This window comes from Tachysurus fulvidraco, chromosome 18 (assembly GCF_022655615.1).
Source record: "Tachysurus fulvidraco isolate hzauxx_2018 chromosome 18, HZAU_PFXX_2.0, whole genome shotgun sequence".
NCBI classification, from domain to species: Eukaryota; Metazoa; Chordata; class Actinopteri; order Siluriformes; family Bagridae; genus Tachysurus; species Tachysurus fulvidraco.
This window is the reverse complement of record NC_062535.1, coordinates 17,413,537-17,434,866: the sequence shown is the minus strand read 5'-3', so window position 1 is coordinate 17,434,866 and position 21,330 is coordinate 17,413,537. Positions and strand designations below refer to the sequence as shown.

At 40.5% G+C, this 21,330-nt stretch overlaps 1 protein-coding gene across 2 annotated transcripts in view; it reads left to right on the top strand.

Annotated features, from left to right (window-relative positions):
- The first annotated feature begins 13,497 nt into the window (after positions 1 to 13,497).
- Positions 13,498 to 21,330, top strand: part of LOC113636374 (complement C3-like) — a 36,385-nt gene continuing 28,552 nt past the window's right edge. For both annotated transcript variants that reach the window (XM_047803502.1, XM_047803503.1), the window contains exons 1-8: positions 13,498 to 13,652; positions 15,236 to 15,431; positions 17,572 to 17,740; positions 17,879 to 17,955; positions 18,119 to 18,207; positions 18,301 to 18,383; positions 18,466 to 18,553; positions 20,768 to 20,870. In XM_047803502.1, the coding sequence (XP_047659458.1) occupies positions 13,582 to 13,652; positions 15,236 to 15,431; positions 17,572 to 17,740; positions 17,879 to 17,955; positions 18,119 to 18,207; positions 18,301 to 18,383; positions 18,466 to 18,553; positions 20,768 to 20,870 (876 nt within the window). In that variant the 5' untranslated portion in view covers positions 13,498 to 13,581. The remainder of the gene's footprint in view (positions 13,653 to 15,235; positions 15,432 to 17,571; positions 17,741 to 17,878; positions 17,956 to 18,118; positions 18,208 to 18,300; positions 18,384 to 18,465; positions 18,554 to 20,767; positions 20,871 to 21,330) is intronic.

Below are 21,330 nucleotides of genomic sequence, written 5' to 3'. Positions count from 1 at the left end.
TATACATTTTATCTAGGAAATGTAGTGGAGTAAAAGTGAAAGTTGACAAATTTAAATAACGAAGTAAAATACAGATACGTGAAATTTCTAATTAAGTACAGTAACGAAGTATTTGTACTTCGTTACATTACAACACTGATTAAATCGCATATGGCAATTGGAGTAGTTAAAGTAAAGGCAGAGAGAGAGTTTGTAGAATGAGCTGAATCAGCAAACATTAAATGAACATCTGAATCACGTACATGCGGAGTGTTTTTGGCAATGGATGCAGTGATTGACTGTAATTTGTCAGAGAAGAATTTTGAAAAGCTATTTACAAGCCCCACAGAACCCGACGTAACAAGTTGTGGTGGATTTGTGAGTTTGCTAACCATAGCATAGAGCGACTTGGGCCTGCACTTGGAGTTCGTAATGGTAGAGGTAAAATAAGAGGATTTTGCAACGTTAAGAGCAGTATGTTATTTATGCCAGTGTTCTTTAAAAGCCAAGGAGTGTACAATAAGCCCAGTTTTCCTGTATAGCCTTTCTAGGCGGCGTCCCTCAGTTTTTATCATTCGCAGTTCAGGAGTGAACCAGGGTGCAGTCCGAGTAGATGGAACCAGTCTAGTTTTAACGGGAGCATGCTTCTCAAGTATTTGAGACAAAGCATTATTGTATATATAGCAGATTTCTGAAGGACAGTTAGATAGTAGGCATTTTGACAAGGTAGAAGCCCTAATTGAATCAGAGAAGGAAGATCGATTTACAGAATTGATTTTACGATAAGTCAGCATTTTCTTCAGAGGCGGTATAGATATTGGAAAACTACAACTGAAATTTATGATTTTATGATCTGAAAAAGCAAAATCAGAAGCACTAACAATAATATTATTTAAGCCAGATGTACATATGAGATCCAGTATATGGCCCCTGGAAGGAGTAGCAAAAGTTACATGTTGGGTTAGGTTGAAACAGTCCAGGACAGACATCAATTCATTGCATTTAGCAGTATTTTCATGTATATTAAAATCACCAGGCAAAATGACAGATGGATAAGTACCACAGACAAGAGTTAGTAACGCACTGATCTCAGAGAAGAAATCAGACAACAAATCAGCATGACATTTTGGAGGTCGGTAAATCAAGATTACAGCCAGTGACGATTTGCCAGACATTTTCAGCGCGGGATATTCAAATGCTGTAACGTCATGCAAGTCTATCTTTGAAATCTTAATAGTCTCACGGCAAACTACAGCCAGCCCACCACCTCGAAGATGAAGGCGTGGCTGAGCGAAGTAGATGTACCCAGGGGGAGTTAAGAGATTCTGGTTGAAAAGGTCATTAGACATCTGCCAGGTTTCAGTCAGAAGTAGCATGTCCAATTTTGTATCAGTGATTATGTCATGCAACACCGAAGCTTTAGTAGTCAGAAAGCGAGTGTTCAGCAGCACACATTGCAGGTCTGATGATGAAACTCTGCAATTTCGGAGGTTAGGATCAAAACGCAATGATCTTAGATTTCCAAAGTTAGTAGATCAATTTTACAGCTTCATTGCGCCCGACGCACAGGTTTTGGTAGAGACGACCGGAATATTATTGGAGGACGCGTGGTGATAAGTCAGAAGTTTCTTCCGCGAGTGATGTATGTAGCGCGGTCGGCGTAAAACTCCAAGTTCACACCATTTATAGGTGTCCGGATCCAATCGAAACGGCCCTTTAAATGTTCTGAGATGAGCTGCAGAGAATTGTAAAGCCATCTCGGGGAAACTAATTTGATAAACGTCATTCAATGACAGCACGAACGAAAAAAGGCCAAAAAACAAAGCCTGCAAATTGATACGTGTCGACATGACCGGAGATGTGCAACGCAAACATACAACAACAATTTAACGGTTTAAACTATGTTAGCCAGAACCATAGCATGTTAGTAGTCCAGGAGTTGGTGTAAAATAATCCAGGGAAATAATCCAGAGAGATTGATGCAAGAAAGAAAAAAGAAAAAAAAAACATATCCCAGAAAAAAAGCAGACGTGACAACAGCAGACAAACAGGTACCAGCGTGAAGCGGCAGCACAGGTGCGCCTGGCGTTCTCACACCGAAAGTGAAGAACAAGTCACTTGAACAAGTGAGAAGATGGATGATTCTGTGCAGCTACATGTAATCGATATAAATTTATCTTAGAAATTGATACACTACAGTTAGCTGCCTTGGTTGTGCAAGAGTTCAGTTTAATTTGTTTACATTGCTTCTTAAATGTTCCAGTTGTTTTTGTGCCTGTAGGAGCGTCACAGTGTAATTGTATAAAATACTTAATCTTTTCTGACACACTTCTTTTCTCACCCTCGCATATGACACACACATACAATCACACAGATACCGTGACTTTAGCATAACCTCCTCTCCACCATAGTGGAACATCTGGCAGGCCTAGACGATGCTTGCGAGCATTGTGGCGATAAGCTACTTCGTCCCTTCTTCTATTTAATCGTTTTAAACAACGAAGAAAAAAAAAACTTAGACTAACAGTCACTTCGCAGTCTCGAATCCAGGGTCAAAGAAAGTATAAACCATTTAGGTTACTCGGAAATAGCCTTTGTTATCCACGAACGCATGAGCGCGCAAGTCCTCTGAAGATCTCTTTTAATGAGCGTCACCCACGCATGTCACTCCAGCACAAAAAACAAAACGTCTGACTCTCTCTTCTCGTCTTCAATCAGCTCACGACAAAGACCTGCCCTATCCAATCACACATATCAAAATTAACAGACCAGGCCCTGAACCAATGGGCTTAAGACATCAATTAATTACATTTGAGGATAGGGTGCAACTTACAAGACAATGCATTCATCCGTCAAAAAAAAAAAAACAACTATATATATATATATATATATATATATATATATATATATATATATATATATATATATATATATATAAAATAAACTACATATATACTCAGGGACTACCATGTCTTAGTGTGGATGGACAGACAGCACTGTGGTGTTTCCTTATATCAATCATCAGGGCGGTCTGCTTTTGCGCCCCCTTTTCAGGTTGGCACAGCAGATTCTGCTCTGGGCAGAGACCAGGTTCCTTTTGCTGAGAGCGATTTTCATTCCACGGCATGTAAATCGGGAGGCAGATTTCCTGCTGAGGCCTGGGGAGTGACGTCTCCACCCCCACGTGGTGGAGCAAATTTGGCAGATTTTCAGACGGGTGGAAGTGGATCTGTTCGCCTCCAAAGAGTTGACCCACTGTTGCTTTCCCTCTCTCATCCAGCCCCTTTGGGCCTGGATGCCCTGGTATGGACTTGGCCGAGGCTCCGTCTTTATGCCTTCACCCCGGTAGCTCTGCTCCCACAAGTCCTAGCCAGAGTGTGCCACAACCAGGTAAAGCTTCTCCTAGTTGCACCTCGTTGGCCCTCTCAAGTTGATTCACGGTCCTAGCCTCCCTCCTGAACAGCATTCCATGGGAGGTTCCCATCAGGGATGATCTTCTCTCTCAGGTGCAGGGGGCAATCCTATACCCCCGCCCCAAGATGTGGAATCGTCTGGCCTCTGAGGGGGACCAGTTCCTAGAGGCAGGCCTCTCATCTGAGGTGACCGAGACTCTACTGAATGCTAGGGCTCCCTCCACAAGGTAGCTATATACTCTAAAGTGGAGGTTTTTTCGCCTCTCGTGCGATAAACTTTGTCAGGATCCAGTTCACTGCCTGGTTGGTACAGTGCTGGGGTTCCTGCAGTCTTGTTTTTCTTGGGGCCTGTCCCCATCTACTTTAAAGGTGTACGTGGCTGCCATCGCTGTGAAACATTAGCCTGTCCTCGGGGCCTCCTTGTCTAGGCACCCTCTGGTCTCTTTTTTTCTGCCTGGTGTCAGGTGGCTGAGGCCTTTCTGCAGATCATGCCTTCCTTCCTGGGACCTCTCTGTGGTCCTGGAGGGGCTGCTGGAAGCCCCCTTTGAGCCCATGGAGTCAGCCTCTGAGAAGTTTCTGACCCTGAAGTTGGCTTTGCTCCTAGCCTTGCCCTCTCTCAAAAGACTGATGGATTTGCAGGCCGTGTCGATCGACCCCCACCTGCCTAGAATTTTTCCCCTGGCATGTCCAAGGCTATTCTACACCCCAGGGCAGGATATGTCCTTAAGGTGCCCAGGATGGCTGGCTGTCCAGTCATACTGCAGACCTACTGTCCCCCGCCCCTTGAGTTGGCGGAACAGGAGAGGCTGCATTTGCTTTGCCCAGTAAGGGCCTTGAGGACTTATGTCCACCGCTCTAGCTTGTGGAGTAACTCCTCCTCACTTTTTGTCTGTTTTGGGGGCCGGCCCAGATAGCAATTACGTTTGGGCCACATGTGGGTATTATCTGGCACATATGGCCTAGATGTGGCATGGCTATACAGATATGGGCCAAATTGTGGCCATATTTGTTTTGCCATAACTTTAAAATTGGTGGGAAATGCTTTCCCCTGTTTCACAACTCATTTTGAGGTATATGGCCAAGATAACAACGAACACATGAGAACCATATGTGGTTGAGCTATGGCACACAGTGAGAAACACGGACTTATGGTAAACTTTTGGCTTATACGTGGAAAAACACAGGAATCCTGAAATCAAGTGCGGCAGACATCCTCCATCCCACACCTCAGGTTGCTATGCATCTTCCCTCCTATTGGTGGAGTGAGACTACGGCGCGAATGTGACTGAAACACGGACAGTGGGCGGCATTTCTGCTTTCCTCACGACTGTGTAAGCTACATTCAGGTAAGTGATTAGCACTTTTCATATAATTGAAATATGCAGCATCAATATTGCATGTTATTAAGCGTTTAGTTATTAGTTTAATTGAGGAAGGGGTCAAATTAGCTAATATTTTCCTCAGTTTAACAATACAGTTTAATGTATGCTAGGGCTCCGCTGGTTTGGCATTTTAAATTCCGATGTTTTTGGCTATAAATCAACAGTATTTAAGTAAAGTTGGCCACATATTCACAGATTGGAGTTTCCCAAGTCAATAACTCCTGAGCTAAATGCTGTTACTACACAAATAACACCTTTTTTCTATCGTAGTAATGTAGAGAGGCAGCTACAACCCAATTTTCCTCAAAATCAGCTTTCCTTCGCGGTGGAAAAAATACATGTCTCTATGTGCGAACCAAGGGACCGTCCGCAAAGTGCAAAACCAGAAAAGCTTATAAAAACAGTCAACTAGGGAGAAATGTCTTTTTGTATCATTTTTATGTTTTTTTATATGAAAATATTTCCCCCAAAAGTAAAACACATTTCCCCCAAGTAAGTGTTGTAGTATAACTATCAGGACATGTGTGAGCTGAATTTGGTACAGTACAGTGTATTACGGTGGTTATTGACTGTTTTTTAGTATTCGCTTTTCGGGATTTGCACTTTGCAGACGGTCCCTTGGAATCTCTCTCATGCACTGAAAGTCATGCATGTCTTTTTTAAAGCAGAATACATCCAGTGTAAATTTTAACCAGTTGGTGAAAAGAATTCTAAAAACAAAACCTAAATAATTTGTCATAAGAAATTATGGTATTATTATGGCCAACATATTGAAAAATACAATTTGCAATTCCTTTCGAAAATATACTGGAAACAATTTTTTTGGTCAATCAGAGGTCATTAATTATTGCAATTAAAATATTAAAGGAGGAAATTTATATTAAATGATTTTTCCCCCATTATCCTCCAGCTCTAACTTCCATATTGTATTGCTGCTAGCATTATTTAAATTCATCTTTATTGCAGAGACCGAGAGGGGGGTAGGAGGGAGCGAATGAAGAAACACAAGGCCCTACAAGACACTGCCGACCCTCATTAGGCACATCAAAACTCAATTTCTCAATTTAAGTTCTCTGTACAAGTTAATCTGATTTTTTTTTTTTCTGTGATTTTTATTACTCTGAGTTGAATACATTCTTAAATGTATTCTTATGTTTACTCTTAAAGCTGTAATTATTTAATTAAACTATTAACTATTATTAATTAAACACTTGTTTTGAAGTAAATTGTTTTGAGTACATTTGTTGTTGAGTGTTTCATTTACCTTTAAGTTAATAAGACTTTTACATACTATCAGCTGCATGTGTGGCACATATGGGCCAATAGATTTTAACAGAACTCAACCATACTAAAATTGCATATAAGGCTCATATTTGGGCCACATTAAATTGTATTATTTGTCTCATGTTTGGTGGAGTTATGGCACTCCTTTGGTTCAGTTCTTTCAAAGAAGAGGTGTGCCATATATGGGCCACATAAAATTACATTTGGCTCATGCTTGGTGGACTTGTAGCACTCCTTTGGTTCAGTTCTTTCAAAGAAGAGGTGTGCCATATTTGGGCCACATAAATTACATTTGGCTCATGCTTGGTAAACTTATGGCACTGCTTTGGTTCAGTTTTGGCAAAGGGGATGTGGGCCATATCTGGGCCGACAAACACAAACTAATCTGGGCCACAGCTCAGCTGTTTATCTGGCCCAAATCTGGGCCAAAGGAAATTTGCTGACTGGGAGAAGAAGGGTAATCCGGTGTCCAAGCAGCGCCTGGTGCACTGGGTGTTGGAGGACATTAGCACAGGCCTATGAGGTGTGTGGCCTTGCCTCGCCTCTCGGCATCAGGGCTCACTGCACTAGGAGTATTGTATAGTATAGTATAGTACTTCACATAATCACTCCATCACGTGTCCTTCCCGAAGCATTAAATTGATGTTTGCACACAGAGCGTCAGACACAACTTCCTCACAGAAGCATTCCCATAGTGTCAGCCCTGACACAGCATCTCATTCCCTTCTCATATGTAACCTGGTGTAGTTTTCATTACAAGGGTAAAGTGTAAACTTCTTTCTTTGTTGCAAATATGCCAATTACACAAGCCGTGCTCTGTTTTCCATTATTATCACGCAACATCTGGTGCATTTCATTCATGAATGACATGTACCAGTATGGGCAATTTCTCTCTTTTAGCCTCATCAGCAACTACATTCAATAAATTATAAGCCATGTCACATCTCATATTCAAGGGCTATTGGCTCAAGATTTGTCAAAGAATCAATATAGAAAGGGAAATTAGAAAAATAAAATAGAAAAGCCGAAAGGGTTATAGTAAAGAGCAATTATTTACATATTCTAAATGTACAAAATGTATTAAGATATAATATAACACATTATAATAAGTTAGACATAGAATAAGCAAAATGTATGTTGACTGTGTAAGACTGTCCAGAAATATGTGGTCAGAGCTTTAACTGATTTCTGAGTATGTGGAACTCAGAGATAAAATAATTGCATGGATAATTTGGTCTGTTTCCGATATGTTGAAAAACTGTGTTATGCGATTAGGGAATTTTTCTCTAATGTTTACAAAACATAAGTCTTACAGTGAACACACTACACAAATGGACGTATACCCCATGCCTCAACCCACAGTCACAGATGGATAAACTGTACAATATCATGCCCTCACCGCTACAGGGGGTCTCTGAGAGAGTAGCCATAGACCAGTTCCTTTGTGCCTTTGTGAACCGTTTCTTTCCTTTGTTGGGCTAAAAGGGGCAACCAATCCCAAAGAATTGCTCAACTGAGAGCGCGGGCACCACCCTGGAGATAGACCAAATGCCCTGGGGAGACTCCCAGGCAAGCCTATGATGCCCCCAGTCCTTGACCTGTGTGGCATGCTAGCTGGTTGGGTCAGTATGGCAGGGTCACAGTGCTTCATGGGTTCAGACGTGTTGTGACGGATTTCCCCTTAACCTCTCTGGTGAGATGGGCTGCAACCGGCTAACCATTGCTTGTTGGCTGAAGGCATGGATGTCAGGCTCAACAAGCATGGGCTCATGGATGGGTCCCAAGTTGAGGCGGTTTTTGGTTTCCATCCTCTACCTGGCAGGTTCAGTGTCAAATTGGCAAAAGACTGCTCAGGTTCAGTCTCTTGTCATTTCTAGACTGGATTACTGCAATGCACTGCTGGCAGGTCTACCTATGAACACAATCCGTCCTCTGCAAATGATCCAAAATGCAGCTGCCCGGCTTGTTTTCAACCTGCCAAAGTTCTCGCATACCACCCCGCTAGCTGCATGCATCCGATTCAAAACTCTGATGCTGGCCTACAAAGCCAAAAATGGACCAGCTCCCTCTTACCTCAAAGCCCTCATCATTACTCGCACTGCACCCCGCAACCTCCGATCTACCAGCACTGCTCGACTGGTTCCACCATCTCTCAGGGTAAGAGGCAAGTATACTACAAGACTCTTCTCTGTTCTGGCACCAAGGTGGTGGAATGAACTTCCCCTAGAGGTCCGGACAGCTGAGTCACTGGCTATTTTCAAGCAGCGGTTGAAGACCTACTTATTCAGGAAACACTTCAACTAGCACTTCTTTCCTTATCTTTTGCATTTAAAAAAAAACAAAACAAAACTTTGACACTTTTTCATTGTAACTTTGAACAAATGTTTTAAACTCATGGTATCTTAAGTATGTAACCTAGTGAACCAGCATTAATGTATTCAATGTTAGAGATTTAAGCACTTATGTACGTCGCTCTGGATAAGGGATGCCAAATGCTGCAAATGTAAATGTAAATTTAAATGATATTCAGTCCGGTGAAAAATGGTCACAGGTGTGGAAGAGTAGTTGGAGGGTTCAGTGCAGTGAAGTAAAGCCAGGTGGGCCAAAGCCACCCAAAACTTCGCAGACCAATCAGGAGTGTCCTCAAAGTTGCCAGGCTCTGCAACACGAGGGGGAAAAGCTATGAAATATCGAGTGGAAGTACCATGCTCCTTATCTCTATGCCTTCTTCCAGAATCCGCCTGCTAGAAGATGCATCCTAAGCTGCACTCCTGGGGTCTGCTTCTTCGCCAGTGCACTGAAAAAACCCTTCCAGCACTCCTCCCACACCAGCAGGAACCTTTCACGGCACACCAGCAGAGCCTTCATTTGACCAGCTTCTTTTCTATCCATAAAGTATAAAGCATTCAGCTTCTAAATAATACTGCCAATTTTCCAAACAGATTAGTGTGTTTTATTTCCAAACAGATAGTGTATTTTAAAAATGTTGTAGTACTTAATCACATTTAAATACAGTAATGAAGTAACTTTACTTATTGACAACCATTAGTCAAAAGCTGAGCCAATCAATACCACCAATCAGCATGATATCTAACATTGAAAATAATTAAGATAAACAAATGTACTATATAGCCCACATTAGTAGTTAAGGAGAAAAAATAACATCTATTACTCAATTTGATTGACAAACAAAACAAAATTACCTGTAAAATGTATTCTATGTTTAATGTATTTGTTCATTGTTTATCACAAATAACCTACATAACATTTATATTATGTCATTTATTTCTTTCGATATACATTAAATACATCACACATACAAATTACAGTCATGTCTCCAAAATTGAATAGCAATAGCAGATATCTATATCTTTTATATTTATTTATTTATTGTAAATACACCACTGATGAGAATTTGAAATTAATCAGCTTGAAAATCAGATTACAAATGTTTGAGTAAGGTGAAAATAAATAAATAAATAAATGAATGAATGAATGAATGAATGAATGAATGAAGAAGAAGAAGAAGAAGAAGAAGAAGAAGAAGAAGAAGAAGAAGAAAGGCTTTCACTTGTTGATGCAGCCACAATCGATAAACAGCATCCTAGTGGGTTGTTCCAAAGGTCCAAAGGTTAAAGTGACAAAAGAAGATGCCTGAAATTTGTCTGATTTACGGGAACTGTGCTGGGTTAACCCTTCATGTGCCTCTCACATGGGCGAGAAAAATGGGGTGACCTATATCACAGTCTAATTAAACAGATTTCAGAAAATAGTTAACAGAGAAAATATATTTATTGAAAAGACATAACTAAATGTTTTACAAACAGAAAAATGTAATAAAATCTACTACTGTTGCCACTATATGAGGAGAGGTGAACTGTTGGTTATGCTGTCACACACTTGGTGGAAAGTGCTGTCCCTCCTCTTCTGTGTACATGAGCTCATGATCTAGGGCTGCTTTGACTGACAGATGAGAGAGAATAAACCACTCCCACCCAGAAGGCATGACCAATGTTGCTCACATGACCTGGATGGTTGAGTTATTGTCACATCTTAAACTCACAATCACCTGGTGAAAAGTTAACTTTTGTGTTACACTACTAGGGAGTCAGATTTGGTGTTTTATATAGATTCTGGCACAAAAACAGTACTCAGCTCATGACAACGGCTCATGCCCTATCCAATCACACATATCAAAATTAACAGACCAGGCCCTGAACCAATGTGCTTAAGACATCAATTAATTACATCAATTAATTACCTAATTATAGTAGTTACAAAGCATCTTAGTCTGAAGTTGGAAACAGCATAAATGTAAATCTAAGCAGCTCAACTTTAAGGGTCTCATTCACAGAGCATGCATGGCTTTACAGGGAACTGAATGTGTTTCCATCTGGGTCTCTCTCCCTCACACACTTCACACTTCACACACACACAAACACACACACACACACACACACACACACACACACACACAGAAAGAGAGAGTATGCGAATTAATTTGAAATGAATTCAAAATATGCTAAAATCAGCATATAAACGCTTCTGCAATGTGCAAATATTCATCTTCAACATGGGTTCAAATACTGTATTTAAATGCAGGTTTTCCTGTTTCAAATGATCAAAGTTTAAATTGACAGAAGATACAGTTCAATCGATTTACGGGAACTGTGCTGGATTAACCCTTCACATGCCTCTGTGCAGCACAAACAGTGCAGGAAGATCCCTCAGGCCCAGGAACTGGTTGGTACCTTTATCCCAAATATAATTTTAAACAAGGACACATGACTGGGCAAAGGCTTCTGAGGTTTCTGTAAATGTTTTGGGTTAGAGGGGTGGGGTGGCCTCCCACTAATCAGATTTCATAAAATACATTAAATAAATAACAGAAAACACAGCTTTAATTGTTAACAAAGAAATATTTTTTTATAGAAAAAACATTCAAAACCCCTTATGAGAAAAGATAAATCAAGGTCCGTGACATCGCCAGGTATGGCACAACCGGGGCCCCTCCCTGGAGACAGGCCCGGGGTTGGGGCTCGCTTGCGAGCGCCTGGTGGCCAGGTCTTACACCACGGGGCCTGGCCGGGCTCAGCCCAAAAGAGCGACGTGGGGCCGATCTCCTGTGGGCCCACCACCCGCAGGATGAACCGTAAGGGGCCGGTGCAATGTGGATTGGGTGGCAGTCGAAGGCGGGGGCCTCGGCGAGCCAATCCCCGGAAACGGAATCTGGCACTAGGGACATGGAATGTCACCTCGCTGGAGGGGAAGGAACCTGAGCTGGTGCAGGAGTTTGAGATATACCGACTAAAGTTAATTGGGCTCGCCTCCACACACAGCTTGGGCTCTGGAACCCAACTCCTTGAGAGAGGCTGGACTCTCTACTACTCTGGAGTTGCCCGCGGTGAGAGGCGGCGGGCTGGTGTGGGCTTGCTCATAGCCCCCCAGCTCAGCAACCATGTGTTGGAGTTCACTCCGGTGAATGAGAGGGTCGTTTCCCTGCGCCTTCGGGTCGGGGATAGGTCTCACTTTTATTTGTGCTTACGGGCCAAATGGCAGTGTAGAGTACCCGAACTTCTTGGCATCTCTGTAAGGGTTGCTGGAAAGTGCTCCGACCGGGGACTCAGTTGTTCTACTAGGGGACACGCTCACGTGGGCAGCGACAGTGACACCTGGAGGGGCGTAATTGGGAGGAACGGCCCCCCCGACCTGAACCGGAATGGTGTTCTGTTATTGGACTTCTGTGCTAGTCACAGTTTGTCCATAACGAACACCATGTTCAAGCAAAAGGGTGTCCATCAGTACACATGGCACCAGGACACCCTAGGTCGGAGGTCGATGATCGACTTTGTGGTTGTTTCATCTGACCTCTGGCCGTATGTCTTGGACACTCGGGTAAAGAGAGGGGCAGAGCTGTCAACTGATCACCACCTGGTGGTGAGTTGGATACGATGGCAAGGGGAGGAAGTTGGACAGACTTGGCAGACCCAAAAGTACTGTGAGGGTGTGCTGGGAACATTTGACAGAGTCTCCGGTCAGAGAGATCTTCAACTCCCACCTCTGGCAGAGCTTCAACCAGATCCCGAGGGAGGTTGGAGACATTGAGTCAGAGTGGACCATGTTCTCCACCTCCATTGTCGACGCGGCCGCTTGGAGCTGTGATCGTAAGGTCTCCGGTGCCTGTCATGGCGGCAATCCCCGAACCCGTGGGTGGACCCCGGAAGTAAGAGATGCTGTCAAGCTGAAGAAGGAGTCCTATCGAGCCTGGTTGGCTCGGGGGACTCCGGAGGCAGCTGATAGGTACCAGAGGGCCAAGCAAGCCTCAGCCCAGGTGGTTACGGAGGCAAAAACTCGGGTCTGGGAGAAGTTTGGTGAGGCCATGGAGAGGGACTATCGGCTGGCCTCGAAGAAATTCTGGCAAACCATCCGGCGCCTCAGGAGGGGAAAGCAGAGCCCTGCACACACTGTTTATAGTGGGAGTGGGAATCTGCTGACTTCGACTGGGGACATTCTTGGAAGGAGTACTTCGAGGTTCTCCTCAACCCCACCAACATGTCTTCCACTGAGGAAGCAGTGGCCGGGGGCTCAGTTGTGGACTCGTCGATTCCCCAAGCTGAGGTCACTGAGGTAGTTGAGAAGCTCCTCAGTGGCAAGGCAGCAGGAGTGGATGAGATCCGCCTTGAGTACCTCAAGTCTCTGGATGTTGTGGGGCTGTCTTGGTTGGGACCCATTTGGGTTAGGGGCGTGTTTGTTTTGGTGATTTTATATGTCAACATTTGCTTTCAAACATCAGAGACCCCACCTTTAAGGACAATCATAAAAATGCATTTATGTATATATACTATTTTTCACATATATTTTCATTTTTTATATAGTTTTTATATAGTTTATACTTTATTTATCTACCTCCTTTTGGTTTTATTTTTTTTTTATCCCAAATTGCATTACTTTTTCCTTTTCATGCTTGAATACTGGACAGTTGTAAAAAGCATTTCACTGCATGTCATGCTTTCTATGTATGTGTATGTGACAAATAAAATTTGATTTGATTTGATTTTGATCTAAGAAAAATGAAGACATCAAAGCCTGAAATCTGCAATAATTAACAAACAGGAAACACTCCATTAATAAAAACAATAGAAACAAATATATCCAAAATTAGATAAGAAAATCTACCCAGTATTCATTAAATTAAAGAATTTTTATTGGTTTGGGGAAATGTTCAGGTATGTGTGTGTATATGCGTGTGTGTTTAAACTCTGCATATTGCACAATATAATGTTTAGCCGAAGCAGTGAGGAGTAAATGCCAGGATTGGGCTTATTTCTAAAGTTTGTTTTTTTCCATTCTGTTGAAGCACCACTGCACATCGTTCCAACACTAACACCCCCAATTTTGGTGCTTCATAATCACAGAGTGGGAGAGGCCTTATGTAGTGTGTGTATGCGTTAGGTTGGTATAAAATCTGTGGTGCTGCTTGATAACACACACATCCTCAGACTGAGCTCGGACAAACAGTCAGGATGCATGTAGACCTGCTGTGGCTGACGGCAGCACTTCTATCTTTCCCGGTGCTTACACTATGTGATCCGCTGTGAGTACACACACACACACATACACACACACACACACACACACACACACACACATACTGAAGTAATTTATACTGACGTAAATGTCCCTTAGTGACATTTGTTTTCGGATTGCATAGGAAATCTTTACACAATCCCACTAAGGAATGTGTAATAATTTGCACGGGTTGGTCAGAGTTGGTCTTACCTTGAACGCAGGTGTCCTTCGGTCCCTCGGTCTTCTAACAAAGGATCCTCTTCCAGTTATTCTACCTAATATATTGTATAAATATTTAAATGAAGGTGTCAGACTTAGACCTTTTTGTAATTTCAGGTACCTCACAATGGGAAGCCTTGTTTTTATTAAAAGCAATGTAATACAATGTAATTTATTTAAAGTAAAATAAAATGATATTACAAATAAAATCTAAAAATAATCAAACATTATTAGGATAAGTTAAAGTAATTAAAATGTAAAGATTATAACAAACGAAGAAACACTCTCCAAGTGTAAGCTTGTGTTTGTACTCTGATGCACACAGAGTATAACATGCACTAAGGCTGCCTACACTAGAATGCACATACAATGTAATTCAAGACCAGCTTTTATACTTTTTCAGACCTTTCACCAATATGCCATTCTTATTGACTTTGAAACCAACATTCCTTTCTATTCCTCTCTTACAAAACCACCATCCTCCACCATTTCTCTCAAAGAGAGATTATAAGGTTAAGTTAATAAGTATTCCTTATAAAGTATACTTCCTTTCAAACAGCACAAGCTTGCAGTATCATCTTACTAACTAAGTCCTTCCCCAAGCACGTTTCCCTTTAAGGGTTTCTGTCAGTGGTATCCTATGAGCATTGAGGGTTGACTTTTATTGTTTCACACAGAATTAATACATATGACTTTCCCTGCTTTACATTGTTCTAATGTTCTAATGTGTCTTTACTTAAGCTGGTAAAATGCACATTTGCATTATTTTCACACAAATTTAGGCTAAAATCTTAAGACTATTTTAGTGATTTATTATTTTTAGTGATTTATTTTTATTTATAATCATTTCAGTGCACAGGGAGAAAAATTCTGCTTTACATTCGGAAGGGTATTTTTTAGAAGTTTTCTCCCCATTTTAGTCATCTGCCAAATCGCACCCACTATCTAACTGTGCACCGATATTACACAACAGCTAGCAGATGTGGAGAGATAAACTATTGATTACTTTTCATTAAACACATGAACTAAAGCGCTGTCCGCCCTCTTCTGTGTACGTGTGCGACTGTTGCTGTGATTGACAGGTGAGAGAGAGAATAGACCCCTCCCACTCAGAGAACATGGCCAATAGTGCTCTCTTTATTGGAATTTGAATATTTAAATTTAAAATCTGCGTATGAAAAAGGAAGAACAATTTCATGTCAGATGTTTAAATAATGTTTAAAGATATTATTCTGAAACATGCACATAGATTGTCTTTTACCTTTACCTACTTTTTTTATCTGTTGGACCCGAACATTTTCTGCTTATACTCTACAGTTAGCAAATGTTATTTTACATTATTACAATAAATAAATAACTGAATAAACGTTTTCCTCTTTGTTATATCAGTAACGTGTTGGTGGCCCCGAACCTGCTGCGTGTGGGAACCCCTGAGAAAGTGTTTGTGGAAGTGCAGGATTATAATGGAGGTAACATCCCAGTGAAGATCAGTGTGAAGAACTACCCAAAGAAAACTTTCGAACTGACATCTAAATCAGTCGTCCTCACTGCTGATAAAAACTACCAGGCAATTGTAGACATAACGGTATATACACACACACACACACACACACACACACACACACACACACACACACACACACACACACAATTTATGCGCTCCACATTTTAAAAATTTAATTTTTCAAGTTGATCGTGCCATATTCCGCAGACATCATTATTGCCTTCATTATTACTTCTGATATTGCACATATATTGGATTTGAACTCTCACTCCATCCAGAGAATTATTGCAAAGCAGCATGAGACCAGTACAATGCAGACCATAAAGCACCGCAACCTACCAAGGAAGACTAACAATTGTTTTGAAAGTAGGATGCAAATCATCTCAATGTGTAACTTCAAAACAGCTTCCAAAGTCGTGTATGAGACGTGCAGTTGTCTGGGGCCTCTAATTTCATCTCGCACTGCAAGACAATGCCACAGGAGGCTGGATATAGAGGTGGCATAGCAGTAAGGAAATCTTTTATTAGTTCTGTTAACCGCAAAATATGTCTTGTCTTTGCCAAAGAACAGAAAGTTCAACATGCTTGCGTTGGATGGTGTCTGGTATGATAATAGGATACTAGGGGTGAAACATGATGGTACGGGGATGCATGTCTGTGACAGGTATGGGTAGGATCTACAAAATTGCAGGCACTTTAAAAACAGACCAAACCTTGCGCATTTTACAGAACACAATGTTCTCGGGTATGGAGGATCAGTTTTAAGATCCAACATGTATTTTCCAACATGATAATGACCCCAAACTCACCATGCGGAACGAAGGTGTTTCTTGCTGCCCAACATTTTGAAATACTCAAGTGACATATTTCATTGAACCTTTAGGGTCATTTAATGCATATTTACATTTACATTTCCAGCATTTGGCAGATGCTCTTATTGTGAGGGATTTGCGCATCTCATTTTTTTATACAACTGAGCAATTAACGGTTAATGGCCTTGCTCCAGGGCCCAACAATGTCAGCTTTGCGGACTTGGGATCGAACTCACAACCTTCCTATTGGTACTCTAACCACTAGGCTACCACATGCTATATATTGGTTCTTTTTGCAGCCACTGACCCCTTTCACTGCAAAATAAATTAATAAATAAATAATTCAAAAATATATAAAATCTTTAAATATTAGATACATTGCTTAAATGTGAAAAAAAATGGCTTTACACCCATTTAATTCAAATAAATATCTGAACAATTAATAAAAACTCAGCCATAAATAACATCAATGATTGTGATGTTAAAAGTGATGGAACTAAACACTTTTAACTAAAGATGGATTGCAATTAATTGCAAAGTTGCCATGAAAATGAACTTAACACCCCCCCAACACACACACACACACACACACACACACACACACACACACACACACACACACACACACACACACACACACACACACACACACACACACACATTTCCACTGCATTTCAACCCTGCCACAAAATGACCAGCTGACATCATGTCAGTGATTCTCTTATTAACATAGGTAAGAGTCTTGACAAGGCAGGAGATCAATCTTTCGTGCTAATTAAAAATTACAGATTGGAAGCTTTAAAAGGTAGGTGGCGATTCAGGGAACAAAAACATAGAAATTTTGGGTTCATGGCCAGAAAACTCCCCAGACCATAATTACATTGAGAACTTTTGGTCAAACCTCAAGAGGCGTGTGGACAAACAAAAACCAAACAAGTGCTGACAAACAAGCATTGATTATGCAAGAATGGGCCCCATCAGAAGTTGATTGACAGCATGCCAGGGTGAAATGCAGAGGTCTTGAAAAAGAAGGGTCAACATTACAAATACTGACACTTTGTATAAACTTGATGTAATTGTCAGTTTTAATTGACGTTTACGGAATGCTTGTAATTATACTTCAGTATACCTTAGTAACATCTGACAGTTACTATACTTAGATATGTCAGTTACTGACATATAAAAAAACACAGCAGACTTTGTGAAAATTAATATTTGTGTCATTCGCAAAACTGTTGGCCATGGTTATATGCTTCATTTTTTCATCTCTTTTATCCAACAAACAACACTTGGGGTTTATATAAAGACATAAATATATTTCATAAATGTGGTCAAGCACACAAAGGGGATGTCAGGTAGCTTCTTAATTTGAACACTAAAATTAAGTGTGTAATTTTCCTTTGGCTTAGATTCCTGACAATGAAGACTTCTTTAGTGAAGACCCACTGGAGAAGCAGTATGTGTATCTGCAGGCTGACTTTTCTTCCAAAGTGCTTGAGAAAGTGGTCTTAGTATCGTTTCAGTCTGGATACATGTTCATTCAGACAGACAAGAGCATCTACACACCTGGAACAACAGGTAAAACAGTCTGGACTCACTGATGAAATACAAACTGGACTGTAATGTGGCCAAAAGCTAAAGCTATGATGAAGGATGCAGTCCAAATATTCATCCAGTACAAATATTAAACACATAAAAGAATCATTTTTGTCCCAGTTCTTTGCAGAATCTTCTCACTGACTCCTGATCTGCAGCCTGTTGACAAGAGTGTAAACATCTACATGGAATTCATAGTAAGTGTTCAAACAGCTCAGCTGGGCTTTCACCTACTCAACAGTCAATTTCACCACAAGATAAAATTACTGTATATTCTGTATAATCCGCTTATTCACCCATTATGTATTTTTTAAAATATATTAGAATATCACAAATTATTTTTTTCCTTTCCCCCCCAAGAATCCTCAAGGAATCACAGTTGACAGAGAAACATTAGGTCTTAAGGAAGGGACCACAAGATTTTCATACTACATCCCTGAAAATGCCAAGTTAGTCCACTGAATTAATTACATTACAGATTTTTTGTTTTACATAGAGAAACATATTAACATAATTAATCTGAAATGCTCTCTTTTCAACAGATCTGGAATATGGACTGTAGCAACACGATACAAAAACACCCCACAGAAGAAGTTCACTGCTGAATTTGAAGTTAAAGAATATGGTACAATTTATAATTAGACTATAAACATCCCTACTTTTGGTTTGTCTACATGTGTGTTTACATGTTGCTTTTCACTTTGCAGTTCTACCGAGCTTCAAGGTAACATTAAAACCATCAACACCTTATTTCTACATGGATGATAAGAAACTTAACGTTGATATAACTGCCAAGTAAGTAGAACATGACGAAGACATTAAATTATAATAAATTAAAATAATTTTGCAAGTGAGGGGGCATGGTGGCTTAGTGGTTAGCACGTTTGCCTCACACCTCCAGGGTTGGGGGTTCGATTCCCGCATCCGCCTTGTGTATGTGGAGTTTGCATGTTCTCCCCGTGCCTCAGGGGTTTCCTATGGGTACTCCGGTTTCCTCCCCCGGTCCAAAGACATGCATGGTAGGTTGATTGGCATCTCTGGAAAAATTGTCCGTAGTGTGTGATTGCATGAGTGAATGAGAGTGTGTGTGTGCCCTGCGATGGGTTGGCACTCCGTCCAGGGTGTATCCTGCCTTGATGCCCGATGACGCCTGAGATAGGCAAAGGCTCCCCGTGACCCGAGAAGTTCGGATAAGTGGTAGAAATGAATGAATGAATGAATGAATGAATTTTGCAAGTGAAGTCACAGTGAGGGCCTAAAATAAATAATGAATACACCACTTAGTTACTGCTCTAGTAAAATACTAAGATACTGAGTGGTCTGATGAAGCAGAGTTAATGTTACAGTTAGCATAAAATAATCTGAGACAGAAAAATTCCTAATTGTCATTTAGATTTTATCACCGTAAAAGTCCCTGTGATTGAGCTGTTACTGTAGACACACAAATATATTATAAAAGGCCTGTTATCTACTTACTTTTGTAATCCAACCCTGCCCACAGGAAGCATGGAAGTATGTGGAAGCAATTTAGGTGATCTAAATAAACTGTCATCCTTCGTTTTATTAATATACGTTTTCTTATTTTTGGAAAGGATGTCTAGGCTAAAATAGCAAACCTTAAATCTAAAATACATGTCTAATATACGGAGCTGATTTCGTCATAATGTAAAACGCTCGCATTCTATGAAAATGTTTCAAATATCACAGTAAATGCATCACTGACTTTAGTCAGAAAAATTTATTTCCAATTAAATGTGCGAAATATGAAAACATTTCATGTAACAGTGTACAAGTTAAACAACACAGAATCCAATGAAGCAGTCAGGTCACAGTAATAATAATAAAAGTTTATTAACTATACACAGTTTAATGAATAATAAAAAAAAACATAAGTTACAGTTTGTCTGCAGAAATGATTGCTGGCAGAACTCTTACTGCTGGTGTCTCCTCCCCAAGAAGTCCATACACCAAACTGCCACACCAGGGAACAGTGCAGTCAAAAGGCATTTTATCCAAGAATTGCTCCTAAATTATCCTAATGATCCTGGGTGTCATGAATGAAATGGCAGTCGAACAAGTTTAGTTTAGTTTCAAACCTTAGCCTGAGTTGACCTCAGACATTCCCGCTTGTTTCAACCTCACAGCGAAGTTAAACAACATGTAGAGCGGGAAATTGGATGTCCTAACAAAATACGTTACCATCAAGTAAACTCTGCTGTATCAAAACTGTATATAACACAGAAATCATTTATAATAAAGTCGATTTAACATGTACAAAAGTAATTTAAAAAGCATTTACCTTATTCCTTCCAAGCTCTGATGAAGATGCCACATGCGCTCTCCTGCTCACTGATCTGGGATCTGTCATGAGTCGGAGCACGGCTCCGTGAAGTAATCTGTTTAACTGACTGAAAGCCTAAATTGCGCTTATAACATTAGTTTATACAGTAAAGCAGTTTTTTATGGCTATGAACATTGTTAAATACATATTAAATAACTTACATTTCAGACAGAATTTCACTCACTTTCATTTGAAGACGCAAAGATGGTGGCTTCTCGCACAGGTGTCATCTGATTTTCACGTTGAAGTGCATGCTTTTTTTAACGTCCGTGTTCCCAACCCAGCGCCGCTGGGTTATAGCAACAATTTTCAACCCAAACTTGGGTTAAAACAGCTCAAAGTCCTACCCAGCGGCCTCAACCCAGCATTTGGGTTGAATAAAACAACCCAGCGTTTTTTAGAGTGTGTACCACTGTCACAGTTATAGAAAATTAATCAAACCATCAACACTTTTTTCTACGTGGATGATAAGAAACTTAACGTTGATATAACTGCCAAGTAAGTAGAACATGACAAAGACAAATAAGAACCTGCTTGTGCAGTTTTTATTTAATGTTTGTTAGAAAGATTTTACTTACATTTTGTTGTGAATAATAATGTCATTATTAATATTTATATTTCTAACTGGGCTAACTGCATGATCTAACTTTTTTGTGAATTATGCAAAGGTACCTGTTTGGAAAAAATGTAAATGGTGCTGCATTTGTGGTGTTTGGCATTAAGAATGATGACACTAGAACCAGTCTGCCTGCCTCTTTAACCAGAGTACAGGTCAGTTACACATCTACTAATATTTCACATTATAACAACTGTAAGGAAATCACTGATTCGTTCACTCACTACTTAATGTCTTGTATTCACATTTAAACACAAAGTAGGCAGGTCCAAAACCTTGCAAATTATTTAGGTATTATTATTTTTTTAAAAATAAAACAAAAAAAGTTGTGTGATTTCTGGCTCTGATAGTTTCTCTGTCTCAGTTCCATAGTCCAGTACAGTACATGTCTGTGGGACTGTGTTTAATCCAACTTTCGTTTGATTTGGAACCTGCCGACAAGAACTGGCTTAGCACTGGTAGCGTAATTTAGACTTCTGTGACTATGAATATTTTTAATGAATTATTTAAAAATAATGCAGCAACCTTTCATACATTTCATTCGAACCTTTGATTCGTATTTGTCTGTTTTAAACACATTATCTCTTCATTCCCAATGATATATTTATATATGGT